The sequence below is a fragment of the Physella acuta genome, unplaced genomic scaffold, assembly GCF_028476545.2.
Source record: "Physella acuta isolate Inbredline_101_S28 unplaced genomic scaffold, ASM2847654v3 ptg002067l, whole genome shotgun sequence".
NCBI lineage: Eukaryota > Metazoa > Mollusca > Gastropoda > Physidae > Physella > Physella acuta.
The window spans coordinates 122,501-140,369 of NW_026733570.1; the positions used below are offsets into that span (position 1 = coordinate 122,501).

General features: G+C 42.6%; 1 protein-coding gene across 2 annotated transcripts in view; it reads right to left on the bottom strand.

The window, feature by feature from the left end:
* LOC131931985 (carbonic anhydrase-related protein 10) overlaps positions 1 to 17,869 on the bottom strand; it is an 80,206-nt gene that overhangs the window by 9,460 nt on the left and 52,877 nt on the right. For both annotated transcript variants that reach the window (XR_009384418.1, XM_059288838.1), the window contains exons 3-7: positions 7,452 to 7,502; positions 6,898 to 7,034; positions 6,666 to 6,778; positions 5,594 to 5,678; positions 5,267 to 5,362 (exon numbers count right to left, since the gene is read on the bottom strand). Coding sequence is in view for 1 of the 2 variants with exons in the window: in XM_059288838.1 (XP_059144821.1) it covers positions 5,267 to 5,362; positions 5,594 to 5,678; positions 6,666 to 6,778; positions 6,898 to 7,034; positions 7,452 to 7,502 (482 nt within the window). In the remaining variant the exon portion in view is untranslated. The remainder of the gene's footprint in view (positions 1 to 5,266; positions 5,363 to 5,593; positions 5,679 to 6,665; positions 6,779 to 6,897; positions 7,035 to 7,451; positions 7,503 to 17,869) is intronic.

Below are 17,869 nucleotides of genomic sequence, written 5' to 3' on the forward strand. Positions count from 1 at the left end.
GGCCGACACGATGGAGACCATGATGGCTCAACTGTTGGCCCACCTAGATAAGGTTGACCAACGTTTGGAGAGGTTAGAAAGCAGGTCAACAGCTGAGAATCAGGAAAAGAACGGGACAAAACAGGGACGGGTTGGACGGCCGCGTCCTGCCAAGCCATCACTCCAATGGACGGCCGACGGCCGACCAATTTGTTTGTCTTGTTCACAACCCGGACATATGGCACGGTACTGCCAGGGAAACGGTCGTCCTCTGTAAGGCAGGGCCAGGCTACAGAGGGGCGAGGTTATGGCCCAAGAAGCAAAATGATGGGAGTCTGTCCCGAAATGGTGATTACGATTGGGGACATCGCGGTGAAGGCAATTGTGGATACAGGCTCCCAGGTGACGACAATCACGGAAAATTTTTACACCAAATGGATGAAAGGAAAAGACCATAGGTTGAGGTCTGACACATGCATGCGCCTGACGGCAGCTAATGGACTAACCATTCCATACTGTGGTTATTTTCTGGCGGATGTCGTGGTGGCAGGACATAGGTTGAAGCAGGTTGGGGTGTTCGTTACGAAACACAACCTAGAGACAAATGTGTCAGATATACCTTGCCTGTTGGGCATGAATATTCTTGGCCAGTTGCCAGAATTTCTTACAAATATTGTCGGATCGACCACACCAGGTCGGGGATCCAAGATGGCCAGGTTTGCCAAGACCAGAGGAAGGACAGCAGTCCCGGCAAACACGGTCAAGGCAATCACATTACAAATTGGTGATAGAAGTGTGAATGGTGATGTGATGATAGAACCATGTGGCGCCGCACTGAGGGCAGGTGTCGTGTTACTGCGGACATACACATCAGCGGAAAATGGACTAGTTCAAGGATTAGTGGCAAATGTTTTGGATGAGGAAATTTTTATACCGCCTAATACTCTGGTAGGAGTACCACAGAACGTCGAGGTACTAAGGTCGGCACAGTGCATCGAACTGAGCAATACCGGCAGTAATGAAGTAACAATTAGGTCGGTCAATGTGACGGCCGAGGTGAAGAAAGAGGATGGCCGATCATATACATTCCCGGAAACTGAGGACCCAAAACTAAATGAATTGCTGAATAAATACAGTGATATATTTGCCTCGTATGAGGGTGATTTGGGGTACACGGAAGTAATCAAACACCAGATACCCTTACTACAAGACAAGCCGGTGGCGCAACCTTATCGAAGATTACCACCGAGTCACTACTCGGCGGTGAAAGCACACCTGAATGATCTACTAAAAAAGGGAATTATTACAACCAGTACAAGCCCGTATGCGGCACCGATAGTAGTGGTAAAAAAGAAGTCAGGGGAGATAAGACTGTGTTGTGATTACCGGAAATTGAACAATATCACAAGAAGGGATGCATTCCCCTTGCCTCGTATTGATGAATGTCTTGATGCGTTGGGGGGAGCAAGATTTTTTTCTACCTTGGATTTGGCTAGTGGCTACCACCAAGTGGCCATGCACCCCAACGATCAACATAAAACTGCATTTATTTCTCCACTGGGACTGTACGAGTGGACCCGTATGCCGTTTGGTCTAACTAATGCACCTGCTACATTCCAGCGAGTAATGCAGAGTGCTATGAGTGACTTTCTATTTCAAATAATGTTGGTGTATTTGGATGATATTCTAGTTTACTCAAAAACTTGGGAGGACCATCTAAAGAGATTAGAACAAGTGTTTCTCCGTCTCAGGGAGATAGGAGTAAAGCTGAATCCAGACAAATGCTGTTTTGGTCTGAAATCGGTACATTTTTTGGGTTATGTGATTTCGTCGGATGGCATCGCCACTGACCCAGATAAAATTGCAGCTGTTAAAGAATGGAAACAGCCAACAACTACAGTAGAGGTCAGATCATTCTTGGGCTTTGCTTCCTATTATAGAAAATTTGTGCCTGGTTTTGCAAAAATTGCCGCACCATTGCATGACTTGGTAAACAAAATGACAAAGAAACACAGTAAGGAGAAAAAGAAAGGCAAAACACAACTGATAGGTGAATTATGGACTGATGAATGCCTGAACTCGTTTAAGCTCTTGAAAAAGGCTTTGACAGAGGCGCCGATATTGGGATACGCGGACTTTGATAAACCATTCCGGTTAGAAATTGACGCCAGCTCTAAAGGTCTGGGAGCTGTGCTATCACAACAACAAAAGCAAGGTTTCAGGGTTATTGCGTATGCCAGTCGAGCTCTGAAGGGATCAGAGAGGAACATGACAAATTACAGCGCCATGAAACTAGAACTTTTGACATTAAAATGGGCTGTGACTGAAAAATTCAGGGACTATCTATTAGGTGCTAAATGTGTGGTATACACTGACAATAACCCCTTGAGTCACCTAAAGACAGCAAAGTTGGGATCCATCGAACAGCGATGGGCATCAGAATTGGCACTCTTTGACCTAGAGATAAAGTATCGCCCGGGGCGGTCCAATGGCAATGCGGACGCTTTATCAAGGAATCCTTACGAGAAACCGGGTGATGAGGAAGAAACGCTGACAGGAATATGTGAGGTCAGAGCGTCAACAGATATCCCTCATGGGGTACAAGTAATGCAAAACGGGCAGACCGGGGTGGAGCACATATCCACAGAGCCCGGACATATGGACAGTAGTGATTTTAATTGCTTTAATCACAAAAAGATAAGAGATGCCCAGAGAACGGATAGTGGCTTACAACCGCTATTGAAATACGTCCAGGAACAAAAATTCCCAGGAAGAAGGGAAAGAGAACAATTTGGTCGAGAAACAAAGAAAATACTGAGTCAGTGGGACCGTCTCAGTATAGAGGATGGTGTTCTCATGCGGAGAATTCATGACCAAATTGATGGGACAATACACCAGGTGGTGGTGCCTGGACAGTTACGAGAAGAAGTGCTAAGGTTGGCACATGACAGGGCAGGACACCAGGGTCAGGACAGGACGCACAAAATATTACGACGGAGGTGTTACTGGCCCAATATGGAAATGGAGGTCAAACGCCATTGTGAGGCTTGTGTGAGGTGTCAGCATGCGAAAATGCCAGTTGTCAAAATGAGACAGCCATCAGGACACCTACTAGCGACAAAACCACTAGAGATTGTGGCTATGGACTTTACGTCGTTGGAGCAATCATCGGTTGGGACGGAACATGTGTTGGTAATGACTGATGTATTCACCAAATGGACGGTGGCGGTGCCCACGCGAGATCAGACTGCCAAAACAGTGGCAAAGGTCTTAATAGAACATTGGTTCATCAAATATGGCATACCAAGACAATTACACTCTGACCAAGGAAGGGCTTTCGAGTCAGAAGTAATTAACCAACTGTGCAGCCACTACGGGATCAACAAATCTAGAACAACCACATTTAATCCGAAAGGAAACGGACAGTGTGAACGGTTCAACCGCAGCATGCATGATTTGCTGCGTACGCTAGAACCTGAACAGAAAAAACGTTGGCCTGATTTTCTCCCAGAGTTGGTATATCTATACAACTGCACACCCCATGCCACAACCGGCTTTTCGCCATACATGTTGCTGTTCGGACGAGAGGCTCGACTCCCTCTTGATTTGTTCCTAGGAAAAAGGGAGAGTATGACTGGCTCATACACCGCACTGGAATATGTGAATGAACATATGAGAAGAATTAGAGAAATGTACAGGGTAGTACAGGAAAGACTAGAACATGAAGCACGGCGAAGGGAACCGCCGGTACAGACGAAGGACCCGCCACTCAAACTGAATGACAGGGTATTACTGCGTAGCCACCCGTTAGGCAGAAACAAAATCCACGATCTCTGGGGACAGGAGATATGGCAAGTCGTGGAGATGCCTAAAGTAGCAGGTGGCCCCTTTAAGATAAGACCCATCGATCACGCCAAACCGGATCGGTGGGCGAATATTGCTCAATTAAAGAAATATTGGAATAGGCAAGAAGAGCAGTTACACACAAGGAAATCCAAGACAATTAGGGAACCGGAAACTATAACGGAAATTTACATACCCATCCCGGAACCATATCACCATCAACAGAACAACCGCGATATACAAGTGGAGGATAACGGCAACAAAGAGGATCCCGTTCCTTCCAGAAGCAGAGAGACAGTAGACCATCAGATAAGTGGTCCGCGGAGAAGTTTGAGGAACAGAAGGAAGACGAAATTTTTTGTCAGCAACCATCAAGTCTTTCATGGTCGCGCTGGTATGAGAACAGACGGTTCAAAAACCTATAAAACTGAACTGGTGAAGGCACCAAACGAGAAGGGTGGATGTGAATTCTAGAACTGTTTTGTGTCTCAGGAAGACGATGTAGACACAGTTGATATGTGAAATAGGTATAACTGTCAATCGTATACGAATGGAACGTCGTGGACAGTGAGTGGAACAATAGAATTTTTTTACGATTGTGCGATTGACTTTGGAGGAGTGCACCTGCCAGGCGTTGTTTGTGGTTGAAAACACACAAAAAAAGGCAGGGGTCGATGTAGCTAGGGTGGGCCTAGCTACTAGTCACAAATCTGATAACGAACGATAAGCCGAGACGCAGTATTACAGTCTGACGCAACCGATAGCAGGTGGCTTATTGGATCGGACTGATAACAATCTCAAAGCCAACGCGTGCTATTTTGGGAAACGGTACGAGGGGATTCAGACGGCCTGTCAACTTTGATTGATAGGATGCAGATGTTTATGACACGGACTGTACGTTAGAACTGCGCAACTAGTGGTCGGAGACATCGAGTACAAGTATCGATTACGGAGGAATACAAGTACGAAGATGAGTACGAATACAAGGGATAAATAGGAGGGGACGGCTGAACTCGTGCTCTTCCCTCTTCATCGCTCGCTTTAGATCAGTCAGTCTGTGTGACATACCAAGTTGGTTATATTGTGTTAAGAAGGACATTAGACATGTGGATTCAGTTATATGAAGCCTAGTGAGGACTGTTAGGGGGTCAGTTGATTCAGACTATTATATTGAAACCTTTCTGTTGATTCATTGTGTTATATTGAAGCATTTCTTGATTCATGTAATAAAAGGATCAATAGCGAACCTGCATCTTCGAGTCTTTCTACTGTAGTCGATGTTGTGTAGCATGAGTGGTTCAACTCGTTACAATTGGCGTTGTCGGGCAGGATAGACTCGGGGAAGGTCACAATTAGCGCTGCGAGCAGGGTCACATTTGGCGCTGCGAGTAGCCTAGGTCACATATATATATATATATATATATATATATGTATAGAATTTTACCTTGACTAGAACGGCCAGACAGACAACTCCTCGTGGTGACGTCATAGCGTAGGTCAGGTTGGTGTAGAGGTCAGAGTTGTAGGCGAATATCTGGATCTGGAGCAAGGTCAAGGTTTACATTGTATCACAAGGGGGTGGGGTGGGAGGGTTAAGGTTTTCATGTTGTAACAAGGAGGAAAGTAAAGGGTAGGGGGGTGGGGGGATGCTGCTAGCATAGTGACAAATTACCCCGCCCCTCAGTCACGTGATGTGATTGTTACAATTCTTCAAAGACTGTTACATTGTCATCACAATTTATTTTCTACCATGGCGGATTAGTGGACTTACCTCGGCACTGAAGCCCCGCCCATCAATCGTGTGTTCGGAGCCGTCTTGGTCGGAATGGCTGAAGTGGATGCTCAGCTTAGCGGCCCTGTCAAGGGAGAAAATCGAGCTTTTATTTTGATCTATTTAGGCCTATAGGGCTGGTAAGTAGGTCACCAACCAGTTCTATGGCTCAAGCAGGTTTTATTGAGCCGTAGAACTGGTTGGTGACCTACTTACCAGCCCTATAATCGAGGTATTATTTTCCTTTATTGGTTTATAATGCTGTTAATCAACGTTTTATTTTGATCTACTTATTGCATGTACCTTCTAGGCCGATAAGCAAGATATTATTTTCCTTAATTTGTTCTTAAAATGCTGGTAATCAAGGTGTTAAATTTATTTTGATCTACTTCTACATACAACCATACCTTTATAAATTTCTTAAATGTCGACTATCATTATTTTACAAGGTATCTCTTTATTTTTCTGGGAAGGGTAATGCATATAAGCTAGGATAATTTTTACCGAATTTATTGAGTTGTCACCCTTAGCAAACAAACAAATAAACAAACAAAAACAACCCGATTAATATAGCTATTAAAAATGTGGGACAATTTCAGATTCACGGATGAATTTTTATGGTTAATTACTGAAGTTTTTTTAAGGTGATAAAAACTGAATGTTAAGATTACGTTTAGAAATTACTTTTTAACTCCCCCCCCCCCTCCACACGCCATAAAATTCATATATCTATCTCTATAAAACAATGAATATCCAAATTGTTAAAATAATAAACATTTATTCTCCATGTTGTTGTATCCCTATCCCTTTAACCAGATTGTCTTATCCCTATCCCATCAACCACATATACATATACCTATCCCAACTAGCAGTTACTATCTCTCGAAGCAGTAGTATATATCCCTAACCATTCAACAAGCTGTACCTATCCTATCTCTATCCCAATCAGCCAAACCTATCCCTATCCCAACCAACCAAACCTATCCCAAAACACCCAAACCTATCCCTATCCCAACCAACCTAACCTATCCCAACCACCCAAACCCATCCCTATCCCTCCAATCAACTATACCTGTAGGAATAAGACAAAGGACCTCCTGTGATGTTGACCCCTTGTGACCAGTGGCTATTCATGTCCACATCAAACGTCAGCGTGTGCCCAACGTTAATTAATGTCCCAGACACCTGATGAAGGCAATTAATTAATTAATCCATTAATTAGCATCTACAAAGCTCTAACAGCTAAATCAAACAAAGGTCTACGTTTTTTTGTGTGTTTATTAAAATTTTTGTCAACAACTCACCGCATTTCCTGTGATTTCCAGGGGAGATAAAGACGGGTCGTAGAGTAAACTTTTGGGGTCGATGTTGACAGGGCTTTGGTTGTGTCCCTTGGTACACAGGGACCAGCTGGGGTTGATACGACCCCAGTAGTTGGGACCTGAGGGGTCGATAAAAATCCTAGTTAGTTAGTGAGTTTAAAACATTCAGCGATTAGAACATTATGTCAGAGAACAACTCATATACATCATATCTTTAATATAAGCCGCTAGGTAGTGTGTCAGTCACAGGCCCATATATAGGCAACATCAACCTCAATGGGCAACAGTCCAGCTATTCAAAGGGCAACAATATAGCGCTGCTCAAAGGAAAACACCAGAACTCAAAGGGCTACAGTAGCTCTGACGAATTCCTTGATTACGTAGACACATTTTTTACCGCTCTTTACAGAGCGCAGAGGTCTTTTTGTATCGCTTTGTCCGGCATTATGTAGCCGGACTCCCGGTCACCTGGAACAAGCATGTCAGCAGATAGCTACCCCTTTCACTTAGTCTAGACTACATCTAACACTCAGTACCTGAAATACCCTCGTCATAAGTCCACCACTCCGCCCACCGCGAGTCTGTATCTGTGGAAGATAATGATCTTTGTAATGAATCTGATGATCTTAGTTTAAAATCTATTATTCGTGTAGTTAAATAAATGACCTTTAAAACAAATCAATGTTAATTTTAGTCTGAAAATATATTATTTGTACACACACATGATTATCTCAGCAAACGATGTTTGTAAAATAAAAATAAAAACGTATAAAAACAACGAAATTCGCTCTCTATAAAATAAAAAATATTCATCGCATAATTATTTCAGCTGAACTTGTAAAAAAATACAAATTTTTGTAAAAATACATATCAGATCTTTTAAATGAGCCTATTCCTCCCCCCCCCCCCACCCCCTCTATCTCTCTCACTCTCTTTTCTCGCTCTCGCCGTTGAAAATTCAGATCAAATCAAGCATAGGTTGTCGGTCTTGGTACAGTGAGCATAGTTGGTCTCGCATGTGCTGGGTCCGTCGCCCAAAGTCAGTGTGACGTCACACACACCTGCACGTCCCAATCACTGCTCACGTTCGTCATCAGGTAAGTGAAGTTCCAGTGCGAGTTTTATGGGCCGGTAAAAACCGGTTTGGTGGCGCGTGCAGTGGGTGCTTGTTAAACATGCATGAGGGAGGGGTCATGAGAGTGCATCTGAGGGCTCCGTGAAGTAGGGCATCTTGGGGTATCAGAGAGTTAGGGCATTAGGGGCATCAGAGAGTTAGGGCATTAGGGGCATCAGAGAGTTAGGGCATTAGGGGTACCAGAGAGGTAGGGCATTAGGGGTACCAGAGAGGTAGGGCATTAGGGGTACCAGAGAGGTAGGGCATTAGGGGTACCAGAGAGTTAGGGCATTAGGGGTACCAGAGAGGTAGGGCATTAGGGGTACCAGAGAGTTAGGGCATTAGGGGCATCAGAGAGTTAGGGCATTAGGGGCATCAGAGAGTTAGGGCATTAGGGGCATCAGAGAGTTAGGGCATTAGGGGCATCAGAGAGTTAGGGCATTAGGGGCATCAGAGAGTTAGGGCATTAGGGGCATCACAGAGGTAGAGCATCAAAGGACAGAGGTAGGTCATAATAAAATAAGGTTTACTGTTACAGGGTATAATGCGGGCACTATGACAGAGGGCACCAATGTTTCTTTCAGACTTTTTTTCTTCGTTCGGTGGAAGGGGGGGGGGGGTGGTAGACGACGACGCAGCCCCACGAAGAGATGCCTGAAACTCTGGAGGGCACCGTGAAGATAGCACCAAGCCAGAGGGGATCATGACAGAGGGCACTGTGACAGAGGGCACCATGACATAGGGCACAATGAAAGAACGTAACTACAGTCAAACACACACACACACAAGCTACGTTGGACGATTGCCGGCGACCAGCTCATAAAAGGCCCGTCCAGATAAAAACTCAGACCAAAGTTCGGACTTACTTAATACCTACCGATGTAAGGGCACACTATGAGGACATAGGCGGGTGTTCTGTTTGTCCACCCCCTTCCCCACCCACTTCACAAACAGTTATAAATCTATATGGTCGGACCATACAATTAGTTACTCGCAGATACATGAAAAAAATACAGAGCGAAACAAAATAATCTTCAACAACAAGTTGAGGACGTGAAAATAACTTCAAAAAGCAAATTATAAAATTTAGTTATTCTTGATTTCATTTTGAAAAGCGCGTGAAATCTATATTAGATCGAGAAAAAAAAGGCAAAAAACTGTAAAAAAAAAGTTTCCATTAAAGCCGCTGTTCTGATGCTAATTAAAAGTAATTTTAACTCCACATAACACAAACTTGTTAATGAGAAATACAATTTTCGGTTTGATAATAAGCCTGCATGTTATATTAGGTCAAAGTAGACGCTCACGTGACTAATACACGGACCAATCAGCAGCCATGTCCGTGTTTCAGCTTTTGCCCACACAAGTTAGTTTAAGTCCCATAGTGGGAGTCACCTTTGCCAACTCACAAATTATTTAGTTTGCCAAATTGTAAACCTAAACCTAACATAAAACTCTACCTGAAAAGGTAACGTGTATACAACAGGTAATTAATGGATAGTCGACACCGCTAAAGTAATGATTTGTTTTTATTAATGCACTTGATGGCCGGACAACCCGTATTTGTTTTGAAAGTTGGAAACAGGAGTTATCCGCGCTTTAATTATTCGTGATGGAAGAGTTACCGAACTTTGGAACAACAGAGGCCGTCAGTGAGTGACTGATGAGAAAATTTGTTGAGTGATTCATTGGTGCTTTAATTAATTAGCGCATCGGCTTGATTGGTGGATGTTTAGGTTTAGTTGGTTGATGTTTAGGTTTGGTTGGTGGGTGTTTAGGTTTAGTTGGTCAATGGTTAGGTTTGGTTGGTCAATGTTTAGTTTGGTTGGTCAATGGTTAGGTTTAGTTGGTCAATGTTTAGTTTGGTTGGTCAATGGTTAGGTTTAGTTGGTCAATGTTTAGGTTTGGTTGGTCAATGTTTAGTTTGGTTGGTCAATGGTTAGGTTTAGTTGGTCAATGTTTAGGTTTGGTTGGTCAATGTTTAGTTTGGTTGGTCAATAGTTAGGTTTAGTTGGTCAATGTTAAGGTTTTGTTGGTGTGTGTCGGTCGATGTTTAGGTTCTGTCCTTACAGTTAGGGTTGGTCTTTCAGTGTTTAGGCTGTCCGGTGTGTGTGTGTGTGTGTTTGTATAGGCATACAAGGGCTAAATAAATCTACCGTCTACAATGCAAGGTTATAGTATGCAAAACCTATTCAGTGCACCTCATACCACAACTTATTCTCCTCCATCCTCCCCAACACTCGCATGTACGACGGATTTCTGGGCCCGTTGTGGTAGGCTACATTCTGTATGGACGTAAAACGCGATCAACTCATGAATATATTGTTCTTATTCTTTTTCCAGTCCTAAATTTTATTACGTTCCCCCCCCCCCCCCCCGTTTTTAAATGGCAGTCAGTGACTGAAATGTGGTATCGATTACCGCCCTTGGCAAGGATTATTGATAAGGTTCGAACAATGGAGTACTATAAAAACAACAGCGCTAATGAATGGGTGCTCACCCGTAGTTAATGGGTGGGGGTGCGGGGGGGGGTTGGTTTTACTGACATAGGGAAGGTCGGGAGAGATGGGCGATTGGATTTTTTATTTTACTTAATGTTAAAAGCTAACATTTAAAAAATATATTCAATAGAGAACGAAACAATTTTTAAAAATTAAAAAGAAACAACGAATCAATGCTCATTTATGTTTGGGTTTAATCAAACAAGGTTTATGGGTAAGAATTTGTGAAGTTATCGGCGCGGTGTTTGGATTAGCCAGATGAGATATTGTGGTGAAGATGGGTACGAACATGGTAGGGAAAATGGTATAAGACGAACATGATGGTACCTGGAAATATGGTTAGGTGACAGAAGAAAGAATAATGATGGGAAGATGGGATGATGGTGGAATGATGGTGTCAATAAGACGATGATGGAATGATCGCGATGGTGTCACACTATGATGATGGTGAAGTCATGGTATCAACATGATGATGGTGAAGTCATGGTATCAACATGATGATGGTGAAGTCATGGTATCAACATGATGATGGTGAAGTCATGGTATCAACATGATGATGGTGAAGTCATGGTATCAACATGATGATGGCAGAGAGTTAGATTAGAGCTTGCAAGTCTCGGTCTCTCTCGCTTAAAATCAAAATCTCGTTAGCCAGAGAGATATACATTTTCAAACTAAAATAATGGTTGTGGATATGATTCCTAATTATAAAAAAAAGCATGGCGGCTATTTGTTACAAGGCCTCGTTTCACGATTTTAAAATACCAAGAATACCTACAATATAACGTTTATAAACACTGTACTAGTAATATAATCAAATTAAGCTATTAATATTATATTAATATTGTAACTACGTTACTTGTTACGAATTCGAATAAATAAATAATAATAAATAAATAATAAAAAAAAAAACAACCAATTTAACTAAGCTATATTTTTCTTTAAGCTTGCTACATCTTGTAGCCTATTTTACTATTTTAAATAACAATAGCGGAAGTAACTTTTCTATTTATTTTTACCGATTTTATAAAATAAAAATCACATTTGGTTTGAAAAATTCTAGCTGGCAAGTATGAGAACGAGAAGTTAGTGACCTACTTACGAGCCGTATTATGCAACCATAATATCTTTCTCAAATCTAAAAATACATTTCCGACATTTCCGCTGTTACACTTTTCTCAAAGCCAGAAAAGTAAACGAAATTTTACGAACAAATTTCTTTTTCTGTTTGTCAATGTTTTTGACCTTAACATGTAGTCGAGTTAAAAAAACTATCAGTTAATGAGCTAATCGAATCCAAAGTAGTCAAGTCGATACTCCATCATGGCTGACCTGTCGGCCTTTGGTCTGACGTCGAGAGTTTTAATCTGACAACCAGACGACCCAGCCTCGTTTCCATCCCGGTGTTATTGCAGTGCCCAGCCTCGTTTTTAACATGACCTTCCGGCTGTGACAAGCCTCGGTCTGGTCATGACCAGCCTCGTTCTCGTTATGACATTTTTGCTGCCCCCCCCCCTACCTACATTACAGTACAACAAATTCCAAAGCGTAACAATTATCATTTCAGGCTTGATACCCAAGCCTTATAATCTCATATAGAGCCCCATTTAGGGTCCCAAATAGAGCCCCACACAAAGCCCCATATAAAGACCTACACAGGGCCCCACATAGATACTTACAGAGCCCCATACAAAGCCCCACATAGAGCCACAGAGAGATTCCGAAACAAAGCCCCAAAGTGCCCCATAAAGAGCCCCACCTTCAGCCATAACTTGGCCCCACTGTACCACATATGTAGCCCCAGACAGAGCCCCACAGACAACGATGACCATAACCCCACTTACATATGTAGCCCCAGACTAAGCCCCAGACTGAGCCCCACAGACAACGATGAATATAGCCCCACTTACATCTGTAGCCCCAGACTAAGCCCCAGACTAAGCCCCAGACTGAGCCCCACAGACAACCATGACTAAAGCCCCACTTACATCTGTAGCCCCAGACTAAGCCCCAGACAGAGCCCCACAGACAACGATGACTATAGCCTTACTTCTGTAACCCTTGAAATGCCCTCACTGAAGTCACCAACATGAGCCGATCAATGCAGGTCGTACAAGTAAACATGCTCTATAACACTCCCAAGTGTTGGAATATATTACCTAATGGCTTACCGCCAAATCGATATTTACCTTGAACAGCTAGATTAGGGTCAAGCGGGGGCGGACTTAATATTTTTAGGAATTTCCCAGGCTAAACTTAGCCAGGCTGGTAGGCTAAACTTAGCCAAGCTGGTAGGCTAAACTTAGCCAGGCTAACAGACTAAGCTTAGCCAGGCTGGTAGGCTAAACTTAGCCAGGCTGGTAGGCTAAACTTAGCCACGCTAGTTGACTAAACTTAGCCAGGCTGGTAGACTAAACTTAGCCAGGCTGGTAGACTAAATTTAGCCAAGCTGGTAGGCTAAACTTAGCCAGGCTAACAGACTAAGCTTAGCCAGGCTGGTAGGCTAAACTTAGCCAGGCTGGTAGGCTAAACTTAGCCAGGCTGGTAGGCTAAACTTAGCCAGGCTGGTAGGCTAAACTTAGCCAGGCTGGTAGGCTAAACTTAGCCAGGCTGGTAGGCTAAACTTAGCTAGGCTAACAGACTCAGGCTGGTAGGTTAAACTTAGCCAGGCTGGTAGGCTAAACTTAGCCAGGCTAACAGACTAAACTTAGCCAGGCTAACAGACTAAACTTAGCCAGGCTAACAGACTAAACTTAGCCAGGCTGGTAGGCTAAACTTAGCCAGGCTGGTAGGCTAAACTTAGCCAGGCTAACTGACTCAGCTTAGCCAGACTAACAGACTCAGTTTAGCCATGCTAAACAGATAACAGGAGACACCAGTAGCTTATTAGCAAACGCAATGCAAATGGCATTATCTAGCAGTATATTAAAATTAATGGACATCTCTCAATACAAAGCAATAATGGCGGTGTTGTGCTTAGATTTTAGAAGGAATTATGGTTCAATCACACTACTTTTACATCCACAGATAGCCGCTAATAGAAAATATAAAAAAACCTACGAATTTAAAAATAAAATTATTGAAGTTCCAAAAACAAAAATTGCATATAAAACGTTTTAATAACACGCTTCTATGTGATAACAAAGGAGAAGTAAATGATTTTCGTTAAATATAATAATGATCCACTATTTAGATAGCCAAAAAAAAAAAAGAAAAAGGTGGGTAGCTATATTATGTATTGAATACATTTACTAGAATTTAAGAAGCTACCCACGGTTTCAGAATGCATTGTCATCGGGTCTTCACCCCCGTGCCAAGTTTCAGAGAAATTGGTCGGCTAGAAGTGGTCAAAATTTGGATCGTCAGTTTCGATCCATGACGACGGACAGAGGAATCAGGTTAAATAAAAGATGGTAATAATGGAAAAAAAGGCTGACATACGAAAGTTTGATTACGTCATGGCAAGCTGGGATACATTGGACAAAAAATCTCTAGAATCAGGCTGTCTATTGGATGTCTCCCAGTCCTAGGCGGGGTGGGGAGGGGGTGGTGGGGGTGGTGATGGAGGAGGGGGTGGTGGGAGCTGATGGCGGAGGTGGTGGGGCTAATCTACCGCGCCTTAATGCTGTTTTAATGTGCTAATTAAACCAAATCTGGTTAATGAAACATTTTTTATCAAAATTACTTTGAGCAGCCGCAAGCATAGAATGAATAGAATTAAAACACATTACAAGGATAAAGAAGAAAAAAAATAAAAACAGGGGAAAAATAATAACATGTCTTTTAAACAGAACAGAGAATTTAAAGGGATGGACTTTCAATTCCTTTTAAAACAATTATCTTCAGGGCGAGATTATCGGCGAAATCTCGAGAAATCAATGGTCTATCTCACGCTGCGCGAGAAACAACGAGATGTACTTTAAACCAAGTATACAAAGAACTCTCAAGTACACTTGTCATTTGACAGCTTAAACTTGTCTATTCCTGCTTCAAGTGGCCTGTTGCTGTACCGGCTCCCTGAAGCTGTTGTATTGACACTGCTGTAGTACCGGCTCCAGAACGCTGTTTAGTAGAATACTGACTCAGTAGAAGTTGTTTCTTGGAAGCTGCTACGGAAACCTGCTCTGGAAACATGCTACGGTAACCTGCTCCAGAACTTGCTACGGAAACCTGCTCCGTAAACTTGCTATGGAAACCTGCTCTGGAAACCTGCTCCGGAAACCTGCTCCGGAAACCTGCTCCGGAAACCTGCTCCGGAAACCTGCTCCGGAAACCTGCTCCGGAAACCTGCTCCGGAAACCTGCTCCGGAAACCTGCTCCGGAAACCTGCTACGGAAACCTGCTCCGGAAACCTGCTACGGAAACATGCTCCAGAAACCTGCTCCGTAAACTTGCTACGGAAACCTGCTCTGGAAACATGCTACGGAAACCTGCTCCGGAAACATGCTACGGAAACCTGCTCCGGAAACATGCTACGGAAACTGCTCCGGAAACCTGCTCCAGTGCTTGATGATAGAAGCTGGTCGATAGCTTTTTGTGTGTCCCCTGATGTAATTTAATTTTCTCTGTCTCCTGATCTTTTGATTCGGGTCTATTAAATAATGACGAATTTTAAACCAAATGTCAACTACAGAGTACACTTCCACAGCGGAATATATTGTTCCACCCCGTGAATAAATTTTATTTTGTTAATTTTTCAAACGAAAATCATCCTCTACCCCAACAGATTTGAAACCACCCAGTGACCTCAACTTCCTGTCCAGCGCCACGCCTACTTGGGACATAGCCTAAGTGTGCACAGCCAGCTGTATACTTTTTAAAACAAAAACTTTATTTTTAACTATATACTTTGTTAAAATCTCGATTCATAGCTAACTTTAAAAATGTGATTTAGTAATAGAAAAGAGATCGTTATGGGAAAAAAAAAACAAAAAAAAAACCAAAAAAAAAAAACAACGAAACAATAAACAAGAGATATTCTCGTATCAAAGCAAACCTTCAAGACCAAAGACTGACAGATTAAGAGGCGCGTTAAATTTTTCAGTGAGAGTAATTTCCCTTGTCTTATCATTCACTTGATCGTCACAATGGTAATCCGCGCTCTTTTGTTCGTCAGGTAGCTCAGCTTGTGGAGGTGGGATGGGGGGCGGCGTTTTAGTGTCTGCAAGTGGTGGAATGTTGAGCAGTTTTACGTCATCTCTACTGGTATCCATGGTAACACCTGCCATCTAACCGCTTCAGATGTTGGAGTATAAGTTAAAGCAATATGACCAATGGCCAAATCGGCATTAAGGCATTATAACTGATGGCGTAATTGGCATTATGACTAAAGGACATATTGTCATTATAACCAATAGCCAAACTGACATTATGACAAATGACCTAGATGGCCAAATTGGCCGAAATGACATAAGAATCCAGAGCCTCCCTAACATATAAATCTTGTATGGGATATTTTATTTCAACACTTCCTAACAAATTAGAAACACTGAACTTGACATGGATTTGAGCCCGTAACACTAGATATCGACACGGCACCCACTTCTACATCATCCTATACACAAAGTTGTTTATGACCTCACACTAGTCGCCCGCCCTTATGTCATAACCACCCCGCCCACATGCTCCAACAACTCACATGCACATACCACACACACACGTTAACCACATTATCCACATGCCTTTACCTCAAGGTCCAGAGTTCGACTACAAGTGAGAAAACACTTTTAAAATCCCCCCAAAAATACAAGCCCAGCACATCACTACCACGGGGCTTTTGCCAAAACTCCTCATCACGTGGTACTCAATTACCACCACACCCCTCCCTCACTGCTCAACTTGTATCCCATATATCCCCATTCATGTAATGTTTTTATGGCCCTATTGTACTAGGCCCCCGACTCCAACCATACAAAAAAACACACCAGCATCAAACACCCAGCCAAAATAAGATACCCACACAGGGAGATAACCAATCCGAAAGTTCATTTTCGCCCCCCCCCCCTGCTAACCACGACACCACCCACCACCCCTATTATTAATGAACTCGCCCGACACAGCCGTCGTTCATCCCCAAGTATTAATTAGATAATTATTCCGTGGCTCTAGGGAATGGAATATGGCACATACTTTTTTCTATCACGTCCTTGTGTTTGTGGATTTATTTTATCACTCGGCGGAGTGGCTGAGTGATTTTCCCTAGCTGAACAGCAGGCGGAGTGATATGAGATCTTTTGTCCCGGATGTATCAATGGTGCGGAGGTTTCTAGGTGGCGCCACTAGGTTTGTGTGTCAGTGACTTCTGGATGGGTACACTACACCACTTGACCACTTGTACACATCCTGCTGTGTGGAGTTATCTTAGTCGAGAAGGTTCAAAGTATCGCCCCGCGTGAGTCGCCGCCCTTTTGGGCGTTATCCACTAACAAAGTAGGATTGAAAATGAAGATTTTATTTCCCAGGGTAATTTCATTAGTCTAGAAGCTTCCACGTGACGTCTTGTGTGGTGGGACAAATAGCTTCAAGTCACGTGATACAGTGGCGTAGACAATGGGGGTGTTACTGGGTCTAGAGCCCCCCCCACCCTTTAGCTCAGCTAGGTCTGGAACTTGACTCCTAGACCGGAAGTCTACTAAAAACATTCGCAGGACTGAGGAGGGGCTGTGGTCGAGGTGCAGAGCTGTGGAGCTGAACGTCAAGGCTACGGGTTTAAATCTCAATGACCCCTTTATTTGAAGTTTGACATGTCAGTTTCAGAAACGTTTTTTTTAAACCAGTCAATTGCTGCGCCAGAGTCCAATTACCTCCATAAAACTTTGACAACATCAGCTAATGCATGGTCGCCATTTCACTTGGCATCATTAGTTCATAAAGTTGTTCAGAAAAAAGTTTAAAAAATAAAACAATAGAGCGCTCAGAAGACGAACATATCAGAAAATACTGACCTTTAGAACGTAAAGAAAAACTATAAGAAAGCAAAAGCTTAAAGAAAAGACATAAAAAGTCCGAAAGAAAAAATATTTAAAAAGAAATGACAGAAAGATAGATATTTAGAAAAAAAAATGACAGAAAGAGATATTTAGAAAGAAATGACAGAGAGATAGATATTTAGAAAAAAATGACAGAAAGATAGATATTTAGAAAGAAATGACAGAAAGATAGATATTTAGAAAGAAATGACAGAAAGATAGATATTTAGAAAGAAATGACAGAAAGATAGATATTTAGAAAGAAATGACAGAAAGATAGATATTTAGAAAGAAATGACATAAAGATTGATATTTAGAAAGAAATGACAGAAATAGATATAAAGAAAAAAATGACAGAAAGAGATATTTAG